The sequence below is a fragment of the Balaenoptera acutorostrata genome, chromosome 8, assembly GCF_949987535.1.
Source record: "Balaenoptera acutorostrata chromosome 8, mBalAcu1.1, whole genome shotgun sequence".
Classification (NCBI taxonomy): Eukaryota; Metazoa; Chordata; class Mammalia; order Artiodactyla; family Balaenopteridae; genus Balaenoptera; species Balaenoptera acutorostrata.
In genome coordinates, this window is record NC_080071.1 from 115,729,015 (window position 1) to 115,745,766 (window position 16,752).

The window sequence follows — 16,752 nt, forward strand, 5'->3', positions numbered from 1 at the left end:
ACTCAAAAAATTGTGCGGAAAAAGCATAAGGACACAGGAGTCAAGTTGAAGGGGTTCACACGGATCAAATCTGAGATGACCTGGTCATCAAAATAAACAATGATAGTAATAGATTATAATCCATTGAATAAAATAAAGTCTAGAATGATATAAATAAATATACTATATATATGAATAAACAAATGAACATATATAATTATATACATAAATGTATATGTATATACGATACAATCTCTTCCTTATAATTAGTATAGAAGAAAGAGTAAGAAAATCATTATTGAATGATAAAACCAGTGGGTGAAAGTTTGATGAGGAACAAGATATTTATGTGATCTTAAAGTGTCTCCCCACAAATTACTTATTAATCATGAAGGAAAAAATAGTCTTTATAGGAAAGAAATCTGGTGGGTCCCAACTTAACTAAATGATCAAACATCACCAATACTGGGACAAACTGGTAACATGTACCCCTGATAAGATGCAGTGAAAAAGACACAACATCACTTCTGTAAAATTTCTACCCCAAATGCATAATTTGTATGTAATCACGAGGAAAGATCAAAAAAACACAAACTGACATTCTATAAAATTCTATAAAATAGAATAGAGGGACATTCTGTAAAATAACTGGATTGTAGTCTTCTTCAAAAATATCCAAGTCAAGAGTGACCAAAAAAAAAAAAAAAAAAAAGATTACCTGTTCCAAATTAAGGGAAACTTCAGAGACATGACAACTAAATTTAATGTGATTATCAACTGGATCTTGGACCAGGAAAAAATAACTAGCTATGAAGCACACTGTTGGGATAACTGACAAAGTTTGAGTATGGACTGGTGATATTATATATATGTGTGTGTATATATATATATGTGTGTGTGTGTGTGTGTGTGTATATATATAATAACATTGATATAATGTTAGTATATATATATCAACTTATAAATTTTCTGATTTTAAGAACTGTACTATGGTTATATAAGAAAACGTCTTTTTTCTTAGGAATAAACTCTAATTTATTTAGGAGTAAGGGGCCGTAATGTCTCCAACTTGCATACAGTTCAGAAAAATGTGTGTTTCTGTATAGATACACAAATATCTATACAGAAAAAATAATAAAGAAAAGGGGGCAAAATATAAACAATTGGTGAATCTGGGTAAAGGTTATATGGCAGATCCCTGAATTAGCCTGCAACATTTCTGTCTAATCATTTGAAATTCTGTCAAAATAAAAAGTTGTCCACCACATTAATTAATCAATTAATCAATTAAAAATAGGAGTTTGGGGCTGGATAGGACATTCCAACCAGAGGATAAACCTAGTAAAGTGAGAAAACTATGAAGATTTTGGTATAACTGGAACACAGTGTGACTCATTCAGGACTCCAGCAGAAAATAAGATGGCATACCTGAATTGAGAAAACTAGAGAAAAAAATTAATAAATGGATTATTTACAAAGGTATGGAAAGCTCCATTACCATTCCGGGCCAAAAGACAGAGAGGGCTCTGTGAAAAGGGCCTGCTAACAGGAGCCAAGATTTTTAGGTGGAGCCAAGTTGATGACTCCAAAGGGAGGGATCTGGGGCATAAACACTTTCCTCCATTCTCTAATCTCCTGCCTATGTTGCCCATTAGTTAAACCCAACTAGAAACCTGAGGTCAAGGAAGCCTGTTGTACAGTACAGACAGGTCAGCTTCCAGGGGACAAACAGGAGTAAGATAAGATATCCAGAGAGCCAGTGGATGGGATGTGAGGGGGTGAGGGAGGAGAGTAAGAGAATGCAAAAGTGAGAACAAGAGAATGAGAATGAACATGATGTTGCATAAATATGAACATGAGGACTTCAACATTAGATAACATGTTGCGTTTTAATTGCCTGTAAGGCAGCCAAGTGGAAGTGTCCAGCAGGCAGCCATATACCCAGGACTTGAGGCTTAGGAGCTAGATCTTTGTTTATGGATGAGACTGCTCAAGCAGCACAAATAGAGTGATAATCAAAGACGAGAGAAACCCAAGCTAAGAGATATGTGTAGTCAACACTTAACATTTTTTCACCATTCATCTACTTTTTCATCCCGTGCATCTGTTTTTCTCTCCATCACTCCACTGAAAGTGCACTTAAGAAGGCTGCCAAATCCAACAGAGACTCTTCAGTCCTTATGTTTTTCATCCTCTTCTAAAGCATTACTTATTAAACACTTTCTCCTTCAAATATCTCTCATTGCATTTTTTTCTAATACCACTTTTTTTCTGCCTCTCCTTCTCTGCCTCACTGGCTCTCTCTGCCTGTGGACATTCTCCCTCTGTTTTGCGTTCCTGCAAGCACTCCACCCCCAGTGTTGATGTTCCCTATGGCTCTAGCCTTAGCCCTCAGCAAAAACTATGGAGGCCAGTAGGCAGTAGAAGACATACTTAAAGCTCATGCACACACAAAAACCTGTACATCAAAAACTCTATATCCAGCAAAACTATCCTCCAAGAATGAGGAGAAAGGAAGATATTCTCAAATAAACAAAAGCCAAGAGAATTCAATGCTAGTAGACTTGCCATACAAGAAATGCTAGAGGATGTCCTTCAGACTGAAATGAAATGACACTAAACAGAGAAGAAATCACAAGGGAAATTAGAAAATATTTAATACAAATATAATATAAAACAAAACATTCCAAAACTCATGAAATGCAGCTAAAGCAGTGCTTAGTAGGAAATTTATAGCTCTAAAATGCCTATATTGAAAAAGAAGAAAGATCTCAAATCAATAGCCTACATGTCCACCTTAAGAAACTAGAAAAAGAAGAGTAAGCTAAACCCAAAACAAGCATAAGAAAGGAAATAGCAGATACTAAAGCAGATATAAAAGAAATAGAGAATAGAAAACAATAAGAAAATCAATAAAATCAAAACTTGGGTCTTTGAGAAGATCAACAAAATTAGCAAACCTTTAGCTAGACTGACCAAGAAATAAAGAGAGACGATTCAATTGTTAAAATTACAAATGAAAGAGGAGGGTATTACTAGAGACCTGACAGAAATAAAAAGAATTATAAGAAAAAATACGAGCAACTGTGTGCTAACAAATTTGACAACCTAAATGAAATGAAGAAATTCCTAGAAGGACTACAGAAACTGACTCAAGAAGAAATAGAAAATCTGAATAAACCTATAATAAGTAAAGAGATTGAATCGGTGATTTTAAAACTTCCACAAAGAAAAGCCCAGGACTAGATGGCTTTACTGCTGAATTGTATCAAATTTTTTAAAAAGAATTACAACCAATCCTTCACAAACTCTTCAAAAAAGTACAAAAGAAAGCAACACTTCCTAATTTATTCTATGAGGCCAGTATACTCCAAAACCAGAAAAAGAAATCACAAGAAAACTACAGACCAATATCCCTTATGAATATAGATGTGAATTTCCTCAACAATATTTATTAAACTGAATCTAGCAACACATAATAAGAATTATACACCACGATCAATTGAGATTTAACCCACAGATGCAAGATTGTTTCAACACACAAAAATCAGTCAATACACCATATTAATAAAGGACAAAAACTACATGATCATCTCAATAAATGCAGGAAAAGCACTCGACAAACTGATAGTCTTTCACGATGAAAACACTCAAAAACGAGTATAAAGGAACTTCCTCAACCTGATAAAGAACATCTATGAAAAACCCACAATTAATATCATGCCTAATGGTAAAAGACTGAAAGGTTCTGCTCTTACCACTTATATTCGGCATTGTACTGGAGATATTAGCCAGGGAAATTAAGCAAGAAAAATAAATAAAAGGCATAAAAACTGGAAAGGAAGAAGCAAAATTATTTGCAGGTGACATGACCTTGAATACACAAAATCCTAGAGAAGCCACAAATAAACCATCAGGGCTAATAAACAGATGCAGTAAGGTTGTAGGATAAATATACAAAATATATACAACACATACAAGATAAATATACAAAAATTACCTGTATTTCTATATACTAGCATTGAATAATCCATAAATGAAATTGAGGAGACAATTCCATTTACAATGGCATCAAGAAGAATAAAATACTTAGGAGTAAATTCAACTAAAGAAGTGCAAGATTTGGACACTAAATTACAAAACATTGTTGAAGAAAATTAAAGAAGACCTAAATAAATAAAAGACATCCCATGTTCATTGGTTGGAAAATTTAATATTGTTAAACGGCAATACTTCTCACATTGATCTACAGATTCAATGCAAACCCCATCAAAAATCCAGCGTTTTCTTGTTTGTTTTTTGTTTTTGCAGGAATTGACAAGCTGATCCTAAAATTCATATGGAAATGCAGGGGACCCAGAATGGCCAAAATGATTTTGAAAAAGAAGAACAAAATTGGAGGACTCACAGTCCCAATTTCAAAATTTTCTACACAGATACATACAGTAATCAAAACTATGTGGTAGTGGCTTAAGGACAACCATAAAGACAACTTATTTTGAACAAAGGTACCAATACAATTCAATGAAGAAAGAATAGTCTCTTCAATGTATTATAGTGGGATAACTGAATACCCACATACAGAAAAATAATAATAATAAAGTTGGATCTCTTCTTTACACTCAAAATACACAAAAGTTAACTCAAAATGGACCAAAGACCTAAAGGGAAAAGCTTAAACTACAAACTCTTAGAAGAAAACATAGTTGTAAATCTTCATGACCTTTTAGGCAATAATTTCTTGAATATGACACCCAAAAGCACAAGCAACTAAAGAAAATAGATTAAATTCATCAAAATTTAAAAATTTGTGCTTCAAAAGATACAACCAATGAAGTGAAAAGAGAGCCCACAGAATGAAGAAAACATTTGTAAATCATACATCTGATAAGTCTCTAGTATTCAGAAAATATAAAGAACTCTTACAACTCAACAATAAAAAGGAAACACGTGGGCTTGAATAGACACAAAGGATATAAGTAGATATTTCTCCAAAGACATACAAATGGCCAATAAGCACATGGAAAGATGTTCAGTGTTATTAGTCATTACAGAAATGCAAATCAAAATTACAGTGAGATACCACTTTGCACCCACCATGATAGCCATCATCAAAAAGATGGATAATGACAAGTGCTGGTGAGGATTTGGAGAAATTGGGACCCTCATACATTGCTGTTGGGAATGCAGAATGCTGCAGCCACTGTGAAAAAGAGTTTCTCAAAATGTTAAACATGGACTTACCATATGATCCAGCAACTCCACTCCTAGGTATATACCCAGGAGAAGTGAAAACGTGTTCGTACAAAAACTGCTCTGTACACAATTGTTCAGAGAAACAATATCATAATACCCAAAAAGTAGAAACAACCCACATGTCCATCATCTCATGAATGGATAAACAACAATGTGGTATATCTATACAATGGAATATTATTTGGCCCAGAAAGGAATGAAGTACTGATTCAGGCTACAACATGGATAAACCTTGAAAACAATATACTAAGAGAAAAGAAGGCAACATACTGTTTGATTCCATTCATATGAAATGTCAGAAGAGGCAATTCCATAGACACAGAAGGTAAATTAGTGTTTTCCAGGGGCTGCAAGGAGGTAACAAGGAGTGCCTGCTAATGAGTACGGGGTTTACTTTGGGGTGATAAAAATGTTCTGGAATTAGATAGTGGGAATGATTACACAAGTTCATGAATATATGAAAACCCAATGAACTGTACACTTTTAAAGGGTGAATTCTATTGTATGTGAATTATATCTCAAAAAAAGAAGAGGGGGTATCTCCTACACCCCTGAATCCTAGTCTTCATTTGTGGAGACAACTAATGTTACTTGTTTCTTGGCTACCATTCGTGAAATAGACTTTATACATACAAACATATATTTGTGTGTCTATAGGTCCCTTAGTAGAAACAGAAGTATGAGCATAGCAGATACACTGTCCTAGACTTTGTTTTCCCCTCTTCACGATATAACTTCAAGATCATTCCTCTTTTTTTAATTAATTAATCTTTTTATTGAAGTATAGTTGATTTACAATGTCGTGTTAGTTTCTGCTGTACCGCAAAGTGAGTCAGTTATACATATACATATATCCATTCTTTTTAGATTCTATTCCCATATAGGCCATTACAGAGTATTGAATAGAGTTCCCTGTGCTATACAGTAGGTTCTTATTATTTTATATATAGTAGTATGTATATGTCAATCCCAATCTCCCAGTTTATCCCTTCCCCCTCTTTCCCCCTTGATAACCATAAGTTTGTTTTCTACATCTGCGACTCAATTTCTGTTTTGTAAATAGGTTCATTTGTACCATTTTTTTAGATTCCACATATAAGTGATATCATATGCTATTTGAATTAACTTTAGTAAATTCCATATGACAGTTATTACATTGTATTTTCTCAATTACAAGATCATGTCTTTTTTTCTTATTAATCAATTTTTTTATTGGAGTACAGTTGATTTACAATGTTGTTTTAGTTTCTGCTGTACAAAATCATTCCTCTTTACAATATAACTTGGTGATTATTTCATTACAGCATATGCAAGTATCCTTCATTCCTTTTTATTTTTGGATATGCTATAATTTAGTTTGATAAGTCTTTTGCTGCTACAATAGTGTTGCAATTAACTTCCTTGATGTATTTCCATTACATGCATATGGGTGGGATACTTTCTAGAAGTAAAATTTCTGATTGAAAATATGTTCTTCTTATTTTGATAGATGGATTTATTATTGATTATTGATTTAATGTCTCTCTTACCAGATTATGAGTTTCCTAAGGAGAGGGAACATTTCTATTTTTTCCCCAAAATTTGTTCATTTATCATGGTATACTATTCCATTACAAAAATATATCATATTCTTTTTAAAATTTATTTATTTATTTATTTTTGGCTGTGTTGGGTCTTCGTTTCTGTGAGGGCTTTTTCTAGTTGCAGCAAGCAGGGGCCACTCTTCATCGCAGTGCACGGGCCTCTCACTATCGTGGCCTCTCTTGTTGCGGAGCACAGGCTCCAGACGCGCAGGCTCAGTAGTTGCGGCTCACGGGCCCAGTTGCTCCGTGGCATGTGGGATCTTCCCAGACCAGGGCTCGAACCCGTGTCCCTTGTATTAGCAGGCAGATTCCCAACCACTGCACCACCAGGGAAGCCCTATCATATTGTTATTCATTGTACTTTTAAAAAATTATAGTTGATTTACAATGTTATATTCATTTCAGGTATACAACACAGTGATTCGATACATTTCTATACATTACAAATGAATCACCACAATAAGTCTAGTAACCATCTGTCACCATACAAAGTTGGGTTTTTTTGGCTGCTTCTGCACTGGGACTTGGAGTTTTTGCACCTGCCCTTTAAGGATGGAGTCTCAGTTTCCAGCCTCTAGCTCTCCTAAACATAACACCCACTGGTTTTCAAAGCCAAATATTTTGGGTGCTTGTCTTCCCAGTGCAGGACCACCAGGCTGGTGAACTCAGTGTGGGACTTGGACCCCTTGATCCTCAGGGAGGACCTCCACAGTTGTGATTTTCCTCCTGCTTATGGGTCACCATGCCAGGAATGTGGGTCTTGACAGTCCATGTCTCCACCACCCTACCTGTCAAGTTGTGGTTCTTTCTTTATATCTTTAGTTATGGAAAAAATCTTTTCTGCTAGCCATCAGGTCATTCTCAGAGATAGTTGGCCTGTAAGTAGTTGTAATTTAGGTGTGACAGGAGGTGAGCTCAGGATCTTCCTACTCTGCCATCTTGATCTTTCTCTATCCCCATTTCTGTTTTGTTGACCAGAGCAATCTAGATTTTAGCACATTGCTTGACATAGTGCTTTACTTATTTGTAGACAGACAAGCCTGTGTGCTTTATTGTACAAAGTGTCAAATAGAAATTCAAAGCTACATCATTAAAAAGCAAACAACAATCTAGTTTATAGAGATGGTAATTGTTTGGGGGGGTTGGTTGGTTTTTGTTTGTTTGTTTTTCTTTTCATCCAGTTGTTTGTTTTTTATGTTTTCCTTTTAAACTCCAGTATATTTTCAAAAATTGTGCGGGTCAACTGCAATGCATCATTTTAAGAAATATAGAATCCTTAATTTCATCTGAAGACATCAGCATGTTTTATTAAATAAACGTCTCCTTCTTATATTTCAGTATTCTGCATTTCAGTTACTTAAAAAAAACAAGGTTGGATGGGGGTTGATTTGCAGCTTTAAGAGACCTAATAGCGGCACCTGCTGGAGAAAATGTCAATGAGTTTTGAAGCCATTAAATCTTAAAAATTTTAGATCAGTTTGTTTCTATTAATCAGGAAGAAATTTGTTATTTTACCATAGGAGTGCTTGTAATATGTAAATATAATTAAGTTTACAAGAGGTTCTTTGATGTTCTACAAAATTAGAGATAAAAGTGTTTTTTCTTTTTTCAGGATAAAGTCATTTTGGGAACCGATTACCCCTTTCCACTAGGTGAGCTGGAACCTGGGAAACTGATAGAATCCATGGAAGAATTTGATGCAGAAACAAAGGTAGGTGCCTTTTACTTCATGATCTTCCTGAATTTTCCTGCTCTAATTGTGTTTGGTTTCAGAGCACTTTGCTATGTGATAGCAAAGAACAGAGAAATCGTTACACTTAATATTCCTAGAACTGTTACTTGATCTCCAGAAATAGCTGACCTATTAAAGGGCAAAGGAAAGTTAAAACGCTGAAAGTCCATCTAGTACAACTAAATTCATAAAGCCAAGAAAGAAAACTGTAAAGAAGCACATTATAATAATATATTTAGATTTGCATGTTAGATGAATAAGAGAAATGTCTAAAGTTTTCCTTTAATGTTTCTGTTACAAATCTACCAATCTCAAAAGTTGTAATGATTCTAGTTATTTGGATATTGAGACTAAAGTCTTGATTAACAGAACTCAAGGATCTAGAACCCTCAAGTAACTGGATTTTTTTTTCTTTTAGCATTTGACTTTTAGAGTGGCTAAATGTGTCTTAATGCTGCCACTGCCATTCTGTCCCCAAGGCTCCTGAACGAAAATGAGGTTAAAATGAGACTCAGTGTCCCCAGATTTCCTCTCTTTTGCCATCCCCTTCCCATTCCACACCCACTCCCAACAAAACAAGTTCTTCCTAAGACTTCACTGCCAATCACTACCAGGGGACAGGGATGGCCAAAAATGAAAACATGGGGATATATAAATTCTTAACAAATCTTAAAAAAGTTTTAGTCATAATCCTTTTGTATAAGTCTTGGCTTTCTTCTAAACTAGTTTCTTCTAAACTAGAATCCAAAATTTCTCTTCAACTCTAATTCTCTGCTTTAATTTTTAAGGATATATTAGCTCATCACATCTTCTCAGTAGGCTTGAACAGATGCCAACAAGGGTCCTTTTTCTTTTTTTTAGATTTATTTATTATTTGTTTTATTTATTTTTGGCTGTGTAGGGTCTTAGTTGTGGCACTAAGGATCTTCATTGAGGCATACGGGATCTTTCGTTGCGGCACACAAGCTCTTCCTTGTGGTGTACAGGGCTTTTCTCTAGTTGTGGCGTGTAGGCTCCAGGGCGCGTGGGCTCTGCAGTTGTGGCGCGAAGGTTCCAGAGCACGTGGGCTCTGTAGTTTGCGGCACACAGGCTCTCTAGTTGAGGTGCGCGAGCTCAGTAGTTGCGGTGCGTGGGCTTAATTGCCCCACGGCATGTGGGATCTTAGTTCCTTGACCAGGGATCAAACCTGCGTCCCCTGCATTGTAAGGCGGATTCTTTACCACTGGACCACCAGGGAAGTCCCAAGGGTCCATTTTGACATATACTAGTTGCAAGTTATTGACTGGGAGACCTAAGACTGCTTTAAACAGGAAGTTTCTCCTTTGGCACTTACCCACCTTAAGGCACAAAAGTCTTGAATTGTTAAATATATACTTATTAAAGTAGTAAGCAATACTGTTTTTTTTACTTTTTATATCAAAGGTTGAGAAATGAAAAACTTTCTATAACATTAACCAAAATTATACTGAAACCAGATTACCCCAAGTATCCTGATTAAGACTTTAATGGAATAATAATAATTATTATTACATGCCTTTTGTTATTTACTTTTATGTGCTTATCACTTTCAAGTTTTCAGAAAATCTTGAATAAAAATTTTATATTGTCACAAATTCATGACATTCTGTATAAGGTTACTCATTATAACATTGTTTGTAATAAAACTAAAAACAATCTACAGGGGAATAAATAATAACATATCCATACAATGGATTCTATACAGCCATAAAAAATATTAAGAATCAATTTCTAAGATATATTAAGTTAAGCAAGGTGCAAAAACTGCATATAGTATACTTCCATTTGTGTATGGTATACTATCCATTTGTGAAAAAAAATTATAAACCTACATATAAGTATCTGCATATATATGCATAAAATATTTCTGGAAGAAGGACAAGAAACTGATAACTCTGGAAAGAAAAAGTAGTGGTTGGGTAGCACTAGTGAAAGGAAATGTACATTTTTATACCTTTTGAATTTTGAGCCACATGAAGGTAAAATTTCACTAAAAAATTTTAAATGAAATAAATAAATCCATTTGATGAGCACAACCAGCCTGGGAGATAGTCAGGCAAATGCATTCCACCATGTAGATGCAGAAGAGAAAAACGAGACTTGGGGGTTGAGTGATTTGCCAAAAGGGATATAACTGCTGGATTACAGCACATGGACCCAACCCCAAATCTCCGGACTCCAGGATCAGGTTTCCATCCAACACACCAAAATGTATCTCCTTCAAAGGATACTCAGTACCAACCTATTTTATTATTTTTATTTATTTATTTATTTATTTTTATTTGGCTGCGTTGGGTCTTCGTTGGGTCTTCGTTGCTGCGTGCCAGCTTTCTCTAGTTGCGGCGAGCGGGGGCTTCTCTTCGTTGCGGTGTGCGGGCTTCTCATTGTGGTGGCTTCCCTTGTTGTGGCTCGTGGGCTCTAGGGCACAGGCTCAGTAGTTGTGGTGCATGGGCTTAGTTGCTCCGCAGCATGTGGGATCCCCCCAGACCAGGGCTCAAACCCACATCTCCTGCACCGGCAGGCAGATTCCCAGCCACTGCGCCACCAGGGAAGCCCCCCAACCTATTTTTTTTTAAATAAATTTATTTATTTATTTTTGGCTGCTTTGGGTCTTCGTTGCTGCGTGCGGGCTTTCTCTAGTTATGGTGAGCAGGGGCTACTCTTTGTTGTGGTGCACGGGCTTCTCATTGCAGTGGTTTTTCTTGTTGCGGAGCATGGGCTCTAGGCACACGGGCTTCAGTAGTTGTGGCACGTGGGCTCAGTAGTTGTGGCTCACAGTCTTAGTTGCTCCGCGGCATGTGGGATCTTCCCGGACCAGGGCTCAAACCCGTGTCCCCTGCATTGGCAGGCAGATTCTTAACCACTGCACCACCATGGAAGCCCCACCCAACCTATTTTAAAAAGCAAATAGTTTCTCACAGCAGCAACAGTCACTTCTGAATCTTCCTTTAGAGGAGGATGGCCCAAGTGTGAATCTGGGAAGAACCCGGAGTAAGAGGTCCCTGCCTCAAATTACCCACTCTGTAAGGCTGTGTGAGAACCCTGAAGTGGTCATGATATATAGATACACACTAATGGTACGGATATTACACGACACCATATATGTTTCCTTCCACCCTCAGTTACATACCTGCCTTTTGCAAACGGGATATATATCTATTAGGGTATCACAAAATTACCCCTCAAATCACAAGAGTTCTTTCTGTGGAGATGATCTAATCTATAGCTGGGGAGAAAGTGAAAAAAAACTTGGGAGTCTTTTTCTCATGTGAAATTTATAAATGTACATACTGGTACAATTTTCTGAGACTCTTCATCTGTATCACTCTTCTTGCTCCAAAAGAGCTTACTTTTTATTCAGGGCCATGTGAAAGGACAACACATATACCGAGAAGGTGGTAGGTGGCTAGATGACTTCTGGGCACTCTTTCCAACTCTCTTATCTTACAGACCTAAAACTCACTGGAGGGTCCTGTAAAAAGAAAGTCATTTTCCTAAGAGGGTTTTCCCTGTTGTAATTCTACTCCCCTCCTCCCACAACCAAGTTTCAAACTTAGATTTCAAATAGAGGACAAAGGGGGAACTGAAGGCAGTTAAAAGGTACAAACTTCCAGTTACAAGATAAATAAGTACTAGGGTTGTAATGTACAACATGATAAATATAATTAATGCTGCTATATGTTATATATGAAAGTTTTAAGAGACTAAATCCTAAGAGTTCTCATCCCAAGGAAAAAAATATTTTTTTCTATTTCTTTAATGTATCTATATGAGATGATGGATGTCCACTAAACTTATTGTGGTAATCATTTCATGATGTACATAAGTCAAATCATTATGTTGTACACCTTAAAGTTATACAGTGTTCTATATCAATTATATCTCAATAAAACTGGAAGAAAAAAAATAACTTCATTCCTTTTGGGGCCTGAATATTCCATTTATGTATATACCACATTTAAAAATCTATTCATCTGTTGATGTATGCTTAGGTTGTTTCCATCTTTTGGCTCCTGTGAATGTGCTGCTATGAGTATTCGCATACAAGTATCTGAGTCCCTGTTTTTAATTCTTTTGGCTATATAACTAGGAGTAGAATTGTTGGGTCATATCGTAATTCTGTTTCTAATATATTTAAACTTATCATTCTATTATTTTATATAAAAAGCATTTGTAGAAATCTTTCACCAGGAACTGTTATTATAAAAATAAGCATAAAACAAATATACATTTTATACATTACTTATAACATAAATACACATTATTTACATGTTTCAAAATTCAAAAAAATCCATTTTTTGTCCATGATTGTCAACATATTTGAGAAGTAGGGAAAATAATAAAAGCATAAATATACCACACACCATTTATATTTTTGCTTTTAAAAGACTGTTCAATACAAATATATGAATATAATTTGGAAAACAGTGTGGTGAAACATGGGTCAAGAGATTCGTTGTTTAACCTGCTAATATTTTTCTCTCACATTGGGGAACTGAGTTTTTAAAAACCTGATGAAGACACTTAATAAGTACTTTAAAACAACCATTAAATAATGCTTTAAAATAAAATCTTTTCTTTTTCAGGATAAACTCAAAGCTGGCAATGCTCTAAAATTTTTGGGTCTTGAGAGAAAACAATTTGAATGACTGAATTTACTACAAAGGCAAATTTCAAGAAGATATTTTATCTTTGTTTTTAAATATGTATCACATATGTATCACTAAAATCCTATTTTGAACACTTTTATCTAGAAATAGAATATATATCCTAAATTGTTCATAACGAAAATGACTCGTGCTTTTATTCTGAAAAGTAGTACATTATTTCATTTGCAAATCAAAAATAATTTTCCCAGTGCCTTTTAAATTAATGTCAGAAATAAAAAGCAAAATGTCATTAATGATTTATATGGAAAAAATAACAGATTCATCCCAGAGGGTTCAGGTAGGGTCTACTTTGAGCAAATATATGTTAATAGGGCCCAAATAAACTGTTTTTATTCACTTTTAACACCTTCCATTAGCCCAGAAGTGGGCTGGGAGTGCTTTACGCTCCAAAAAAATAAATGATATACATATTCCATAACATCTAGGAGCTTATAGCCCAATTAAGGAGGCAAGATATATGTTCATGGAATAAGAACTAAGCAGTAAAACATGCGTGTCACAGAAGTTTCAGTAAGAAAAATTCATTTGGATTCAAACTTTGGGCAGATCTTCACAGAAGCTGGAACTTGGGCTGAGTCTATAAGGATGGATAAGGCATGTTTAGGTTTGGAAGCTAGGAAATAGATAGAAAGGCAAAACTATGGGAACATAGTTCCCATATGAATGAGAACTTACCTATTCTGCAGAAAAGTTTCAGTATATAATTTACTTTTACGAGACTCTCTTTTAATTTAAAATATGGAGCAGAATGTTTAAAGAAGGCTGTAGAGATTGAGCAGGGCAATACCAGGGTAGCCTTGTTCTACTCACTTCATTTCTGGTCATCCCACCTGGGCTGCTGAAAATGAACTCAGTCCTGAGAAGGGTGATGAACGTCTGTGGTTCATGTTCCTCTGGCTGAATTCTAAAATCAAATATAATTTTTCTAAATTACCCTCTTGCTTTCGATTCATTCATACTTCTTTTCCCTTCCATTAGTCAAGAAAATCAAGTTGAGTACTGGCATGTGATTTGTACTGATTTAATTTTTGCAAAACTACACCCATCCCATTATTTTTTCTTCATTTATTTAGTCTGTAACTCCATCTCTTTCTTGCTACTCCTGTTGCTTTCTAGGACTTTACCCACCCACCACTCTGTTACTCCAATCTGCCTAAAAAGAAGAACAAAGTTGCGCAAAACAGCAACATGAAGCATGTGTTACTATTTTTTTCCTTCCCCATTTTTTTGGGGGAAAATATCTGTTCCTTTTCAAATAATATATATTTGAGCACTGTAAACACAGTGTTTAATGATTGCCTTATTATGAAAAGTAACTTGGTCATCTCATTCAGCATCATAGATCTACAGATACATAGCTTAAATAGATAACCGGGTATATTCATGGTCACAGAGTAGGTATATGATGTACCAGTACTGTAGGACAGCTCCAGACACTGGGGATACAGAAGGTAACAAAAAGGATAAAATTCCTTCTCTGATGAAGCCTACAATCTGGAGGGTAAGGAACATAAATAAATGAAGGAGGACAAAGAAAGGAGGAATGGAGAGTGACAGGGAGGGAGGGAGGGAGGAAGGAAGGGAGGGAGGGAGGGAGGAAGGAAGGAAGGGAGGGAGGGAGGGAGGGAGGATGGGAGGGAGGGAATTCTTCTCATACTGATAAACATTATGCAGAAATTAAAACAAGGAAATGTATAGAGTGACTAGGGGAAGGATGGGAGATAAAATATTAAGCTGTGAGGCCAGAGAACACCGCTTTAAAGAGGACTTTGAACTAAGACTCGAACAATAGAAAGAAAGAGCCATGGAGAAGAGTCTTGCGGGCAAAGGCTGGAGCAGCAAAGGCTCTGAGGCAGAAAAGAGCTGTGGCAGAGCTCGTGAGCAAGGGCGAGAGAAGTAAGGACAAAGCGGAAAAGCTGGCCAGATAAGCAGGCCAAGGTCAAGAGTTTAGATTTTCATATTAAGTTTTATAAGAAGACACTGGAGTTTTTAAAATAGGTTTGTGACATGCTCTGACTTAGGTTTAAAAAAAAAACACATTAGCAGCTGTGTAGAGAATTATATAAAGGGGTCAAGAATGGTACTAGGGAGACTAGGCAAGAAATGATGGTGACTTGGGCAAGAGTAGTAGAAAGGGAATGGTGAGATGGGGTTGTAGGGAGAAGCAACAGCACTTGATAAATGTGAGGACAAGGGGAGATGGGAAAGAAAGAAGTCAAGGTTGATACCCAGGTGTCTGTCTGTATGTGTGAGTGCACCACAGTTTGTTCAATCAATCTCCTACATTTGAACATTACATGTAATTTCCAATATTTTGCAATTACAAACAACACTGCAATAAAATTAGGTTCATTTCTTACATCATACATAAGGACAACTCCAACTTTGATTTGATCAAAGATTTAAGTCTAAGATAAAATGAAACTATGCAGATGCAAGAAAAGATGAGAAAATTCCTCTTTAATCCGAATGTAAAGACGGATTTTCTTTTCTTTTTTTAAAAATTTATTTATTTTATTTATTTATTTTTGGCTGTGTTGGGTCTTCGTTGCTGCACGTGGGCTTTCATAGTTGTGGCGAGTGGGGGCTACTCTTCATTGCGGTTTGCAGGCTTCTCATTGCAGTGGCTTCTCTTGTTGTGGAGCATGGGCTCCAGGGGCGAGGGCTTCAGTAGTCATGGCACGCGGGCTCAGTAGTTGTGGCTTGCGGGCTCTAGAGTGCAGGCTCAGTAGTTGTGGCGCACAGGCTTAGTTACTAGGCAACATGTGGGATCCTCCCGGACCAGGGCTCGAACCGTGTCCCCTGCATTGGCAGGCGGATTCCTAACCACTGAGCCACCAGGGAAGCCCAAGAAGGGCTTTCTAATGATGTCTTTTCTGTGCAATAACTCTGGGGACATTTAGCCTCTGAGATGTAGCTAAAGGTATTAAACTCATCCACACCTTAGACACAGATGCCTTGACTCCTAGTTTTTTTCACTAGAGCAGATTTATTTTACCATCATGAGAAAGATTGGGAAAAACAGATTTAGGAAGAAAGAGAATCAATAGTTTTACTGTTGACTCACTATATTTCAGAGTGTCTTAGACATTTAGGTAGGAATGTCCAGTAAGCAGTTAGGTATATCACTCTGGAGACTTCAAGAGGGAAGCTGCGGAGAGGCCATCACTGTACAAAAGGTATTTAAAGAAATAAGACTGGATGAAATCATTGAGAGAAAAAGTAGAGCAGAGAACCAAAAGAACCAAGGACAAATTCCTGGGATTCAGCAGCATTTGGAAGTTGGATGGAGGTAGCCAGCATTGAAAACTGAGTAGTGCCCAGAAAGGTAGGAGAAAAACCAGAAAAATGTGGTATTCAGAAGTAAGGGGGAGACAATATTTCAACAAGTCCTAACAGCTTTAGGCATTAAAAAAAAAAAAAGCTACAATACTATGGTACTTTACAGAATCATATGCCCCCAATATAACTCAATCCCTTTATCCCAAAATAGTTCCACTGCCTATAGTCCCAA

At 36.3% G+C, this 16,752-nt stretch overlaps 1 protein-coding gene across 5 annotated transcripts in view; it reads left to right on the plus strand.

The window, feature by feature from the left end:
• The window catches only part of ACMSD (aminocarboxymuconate semialdehyde decarboxylase), an 81,387-nt gene that overhangs the window by 48,835 nt on the left and 15,800 nt on the right, over positions 1–16,752 (plus strand). For 2 of the 5 annotated variants that reach the window (XM_057550789.1, XM_057550792.1), the window contains 2 exons: positions 8,431–8,529; positions 13,155–13,615. In XM_057550789.1, the coding sequence (XP_057406772.1) occupies positions 8,431–8,529; positions 13,155–13,217 (162 nt within the window). In that variant the 3' untranslated portion in view covers positions 13,218–13,615. Of the gene's footprint in view, positions 1–8,430; positions 8,530–13,154; positions 13,617–16,752 lie in introns of those variants that run through there. The other 3 variants (XM_057550791.1, XM_057550788.1, XM_057550790.1) reach the window with 3 other exon arrangements.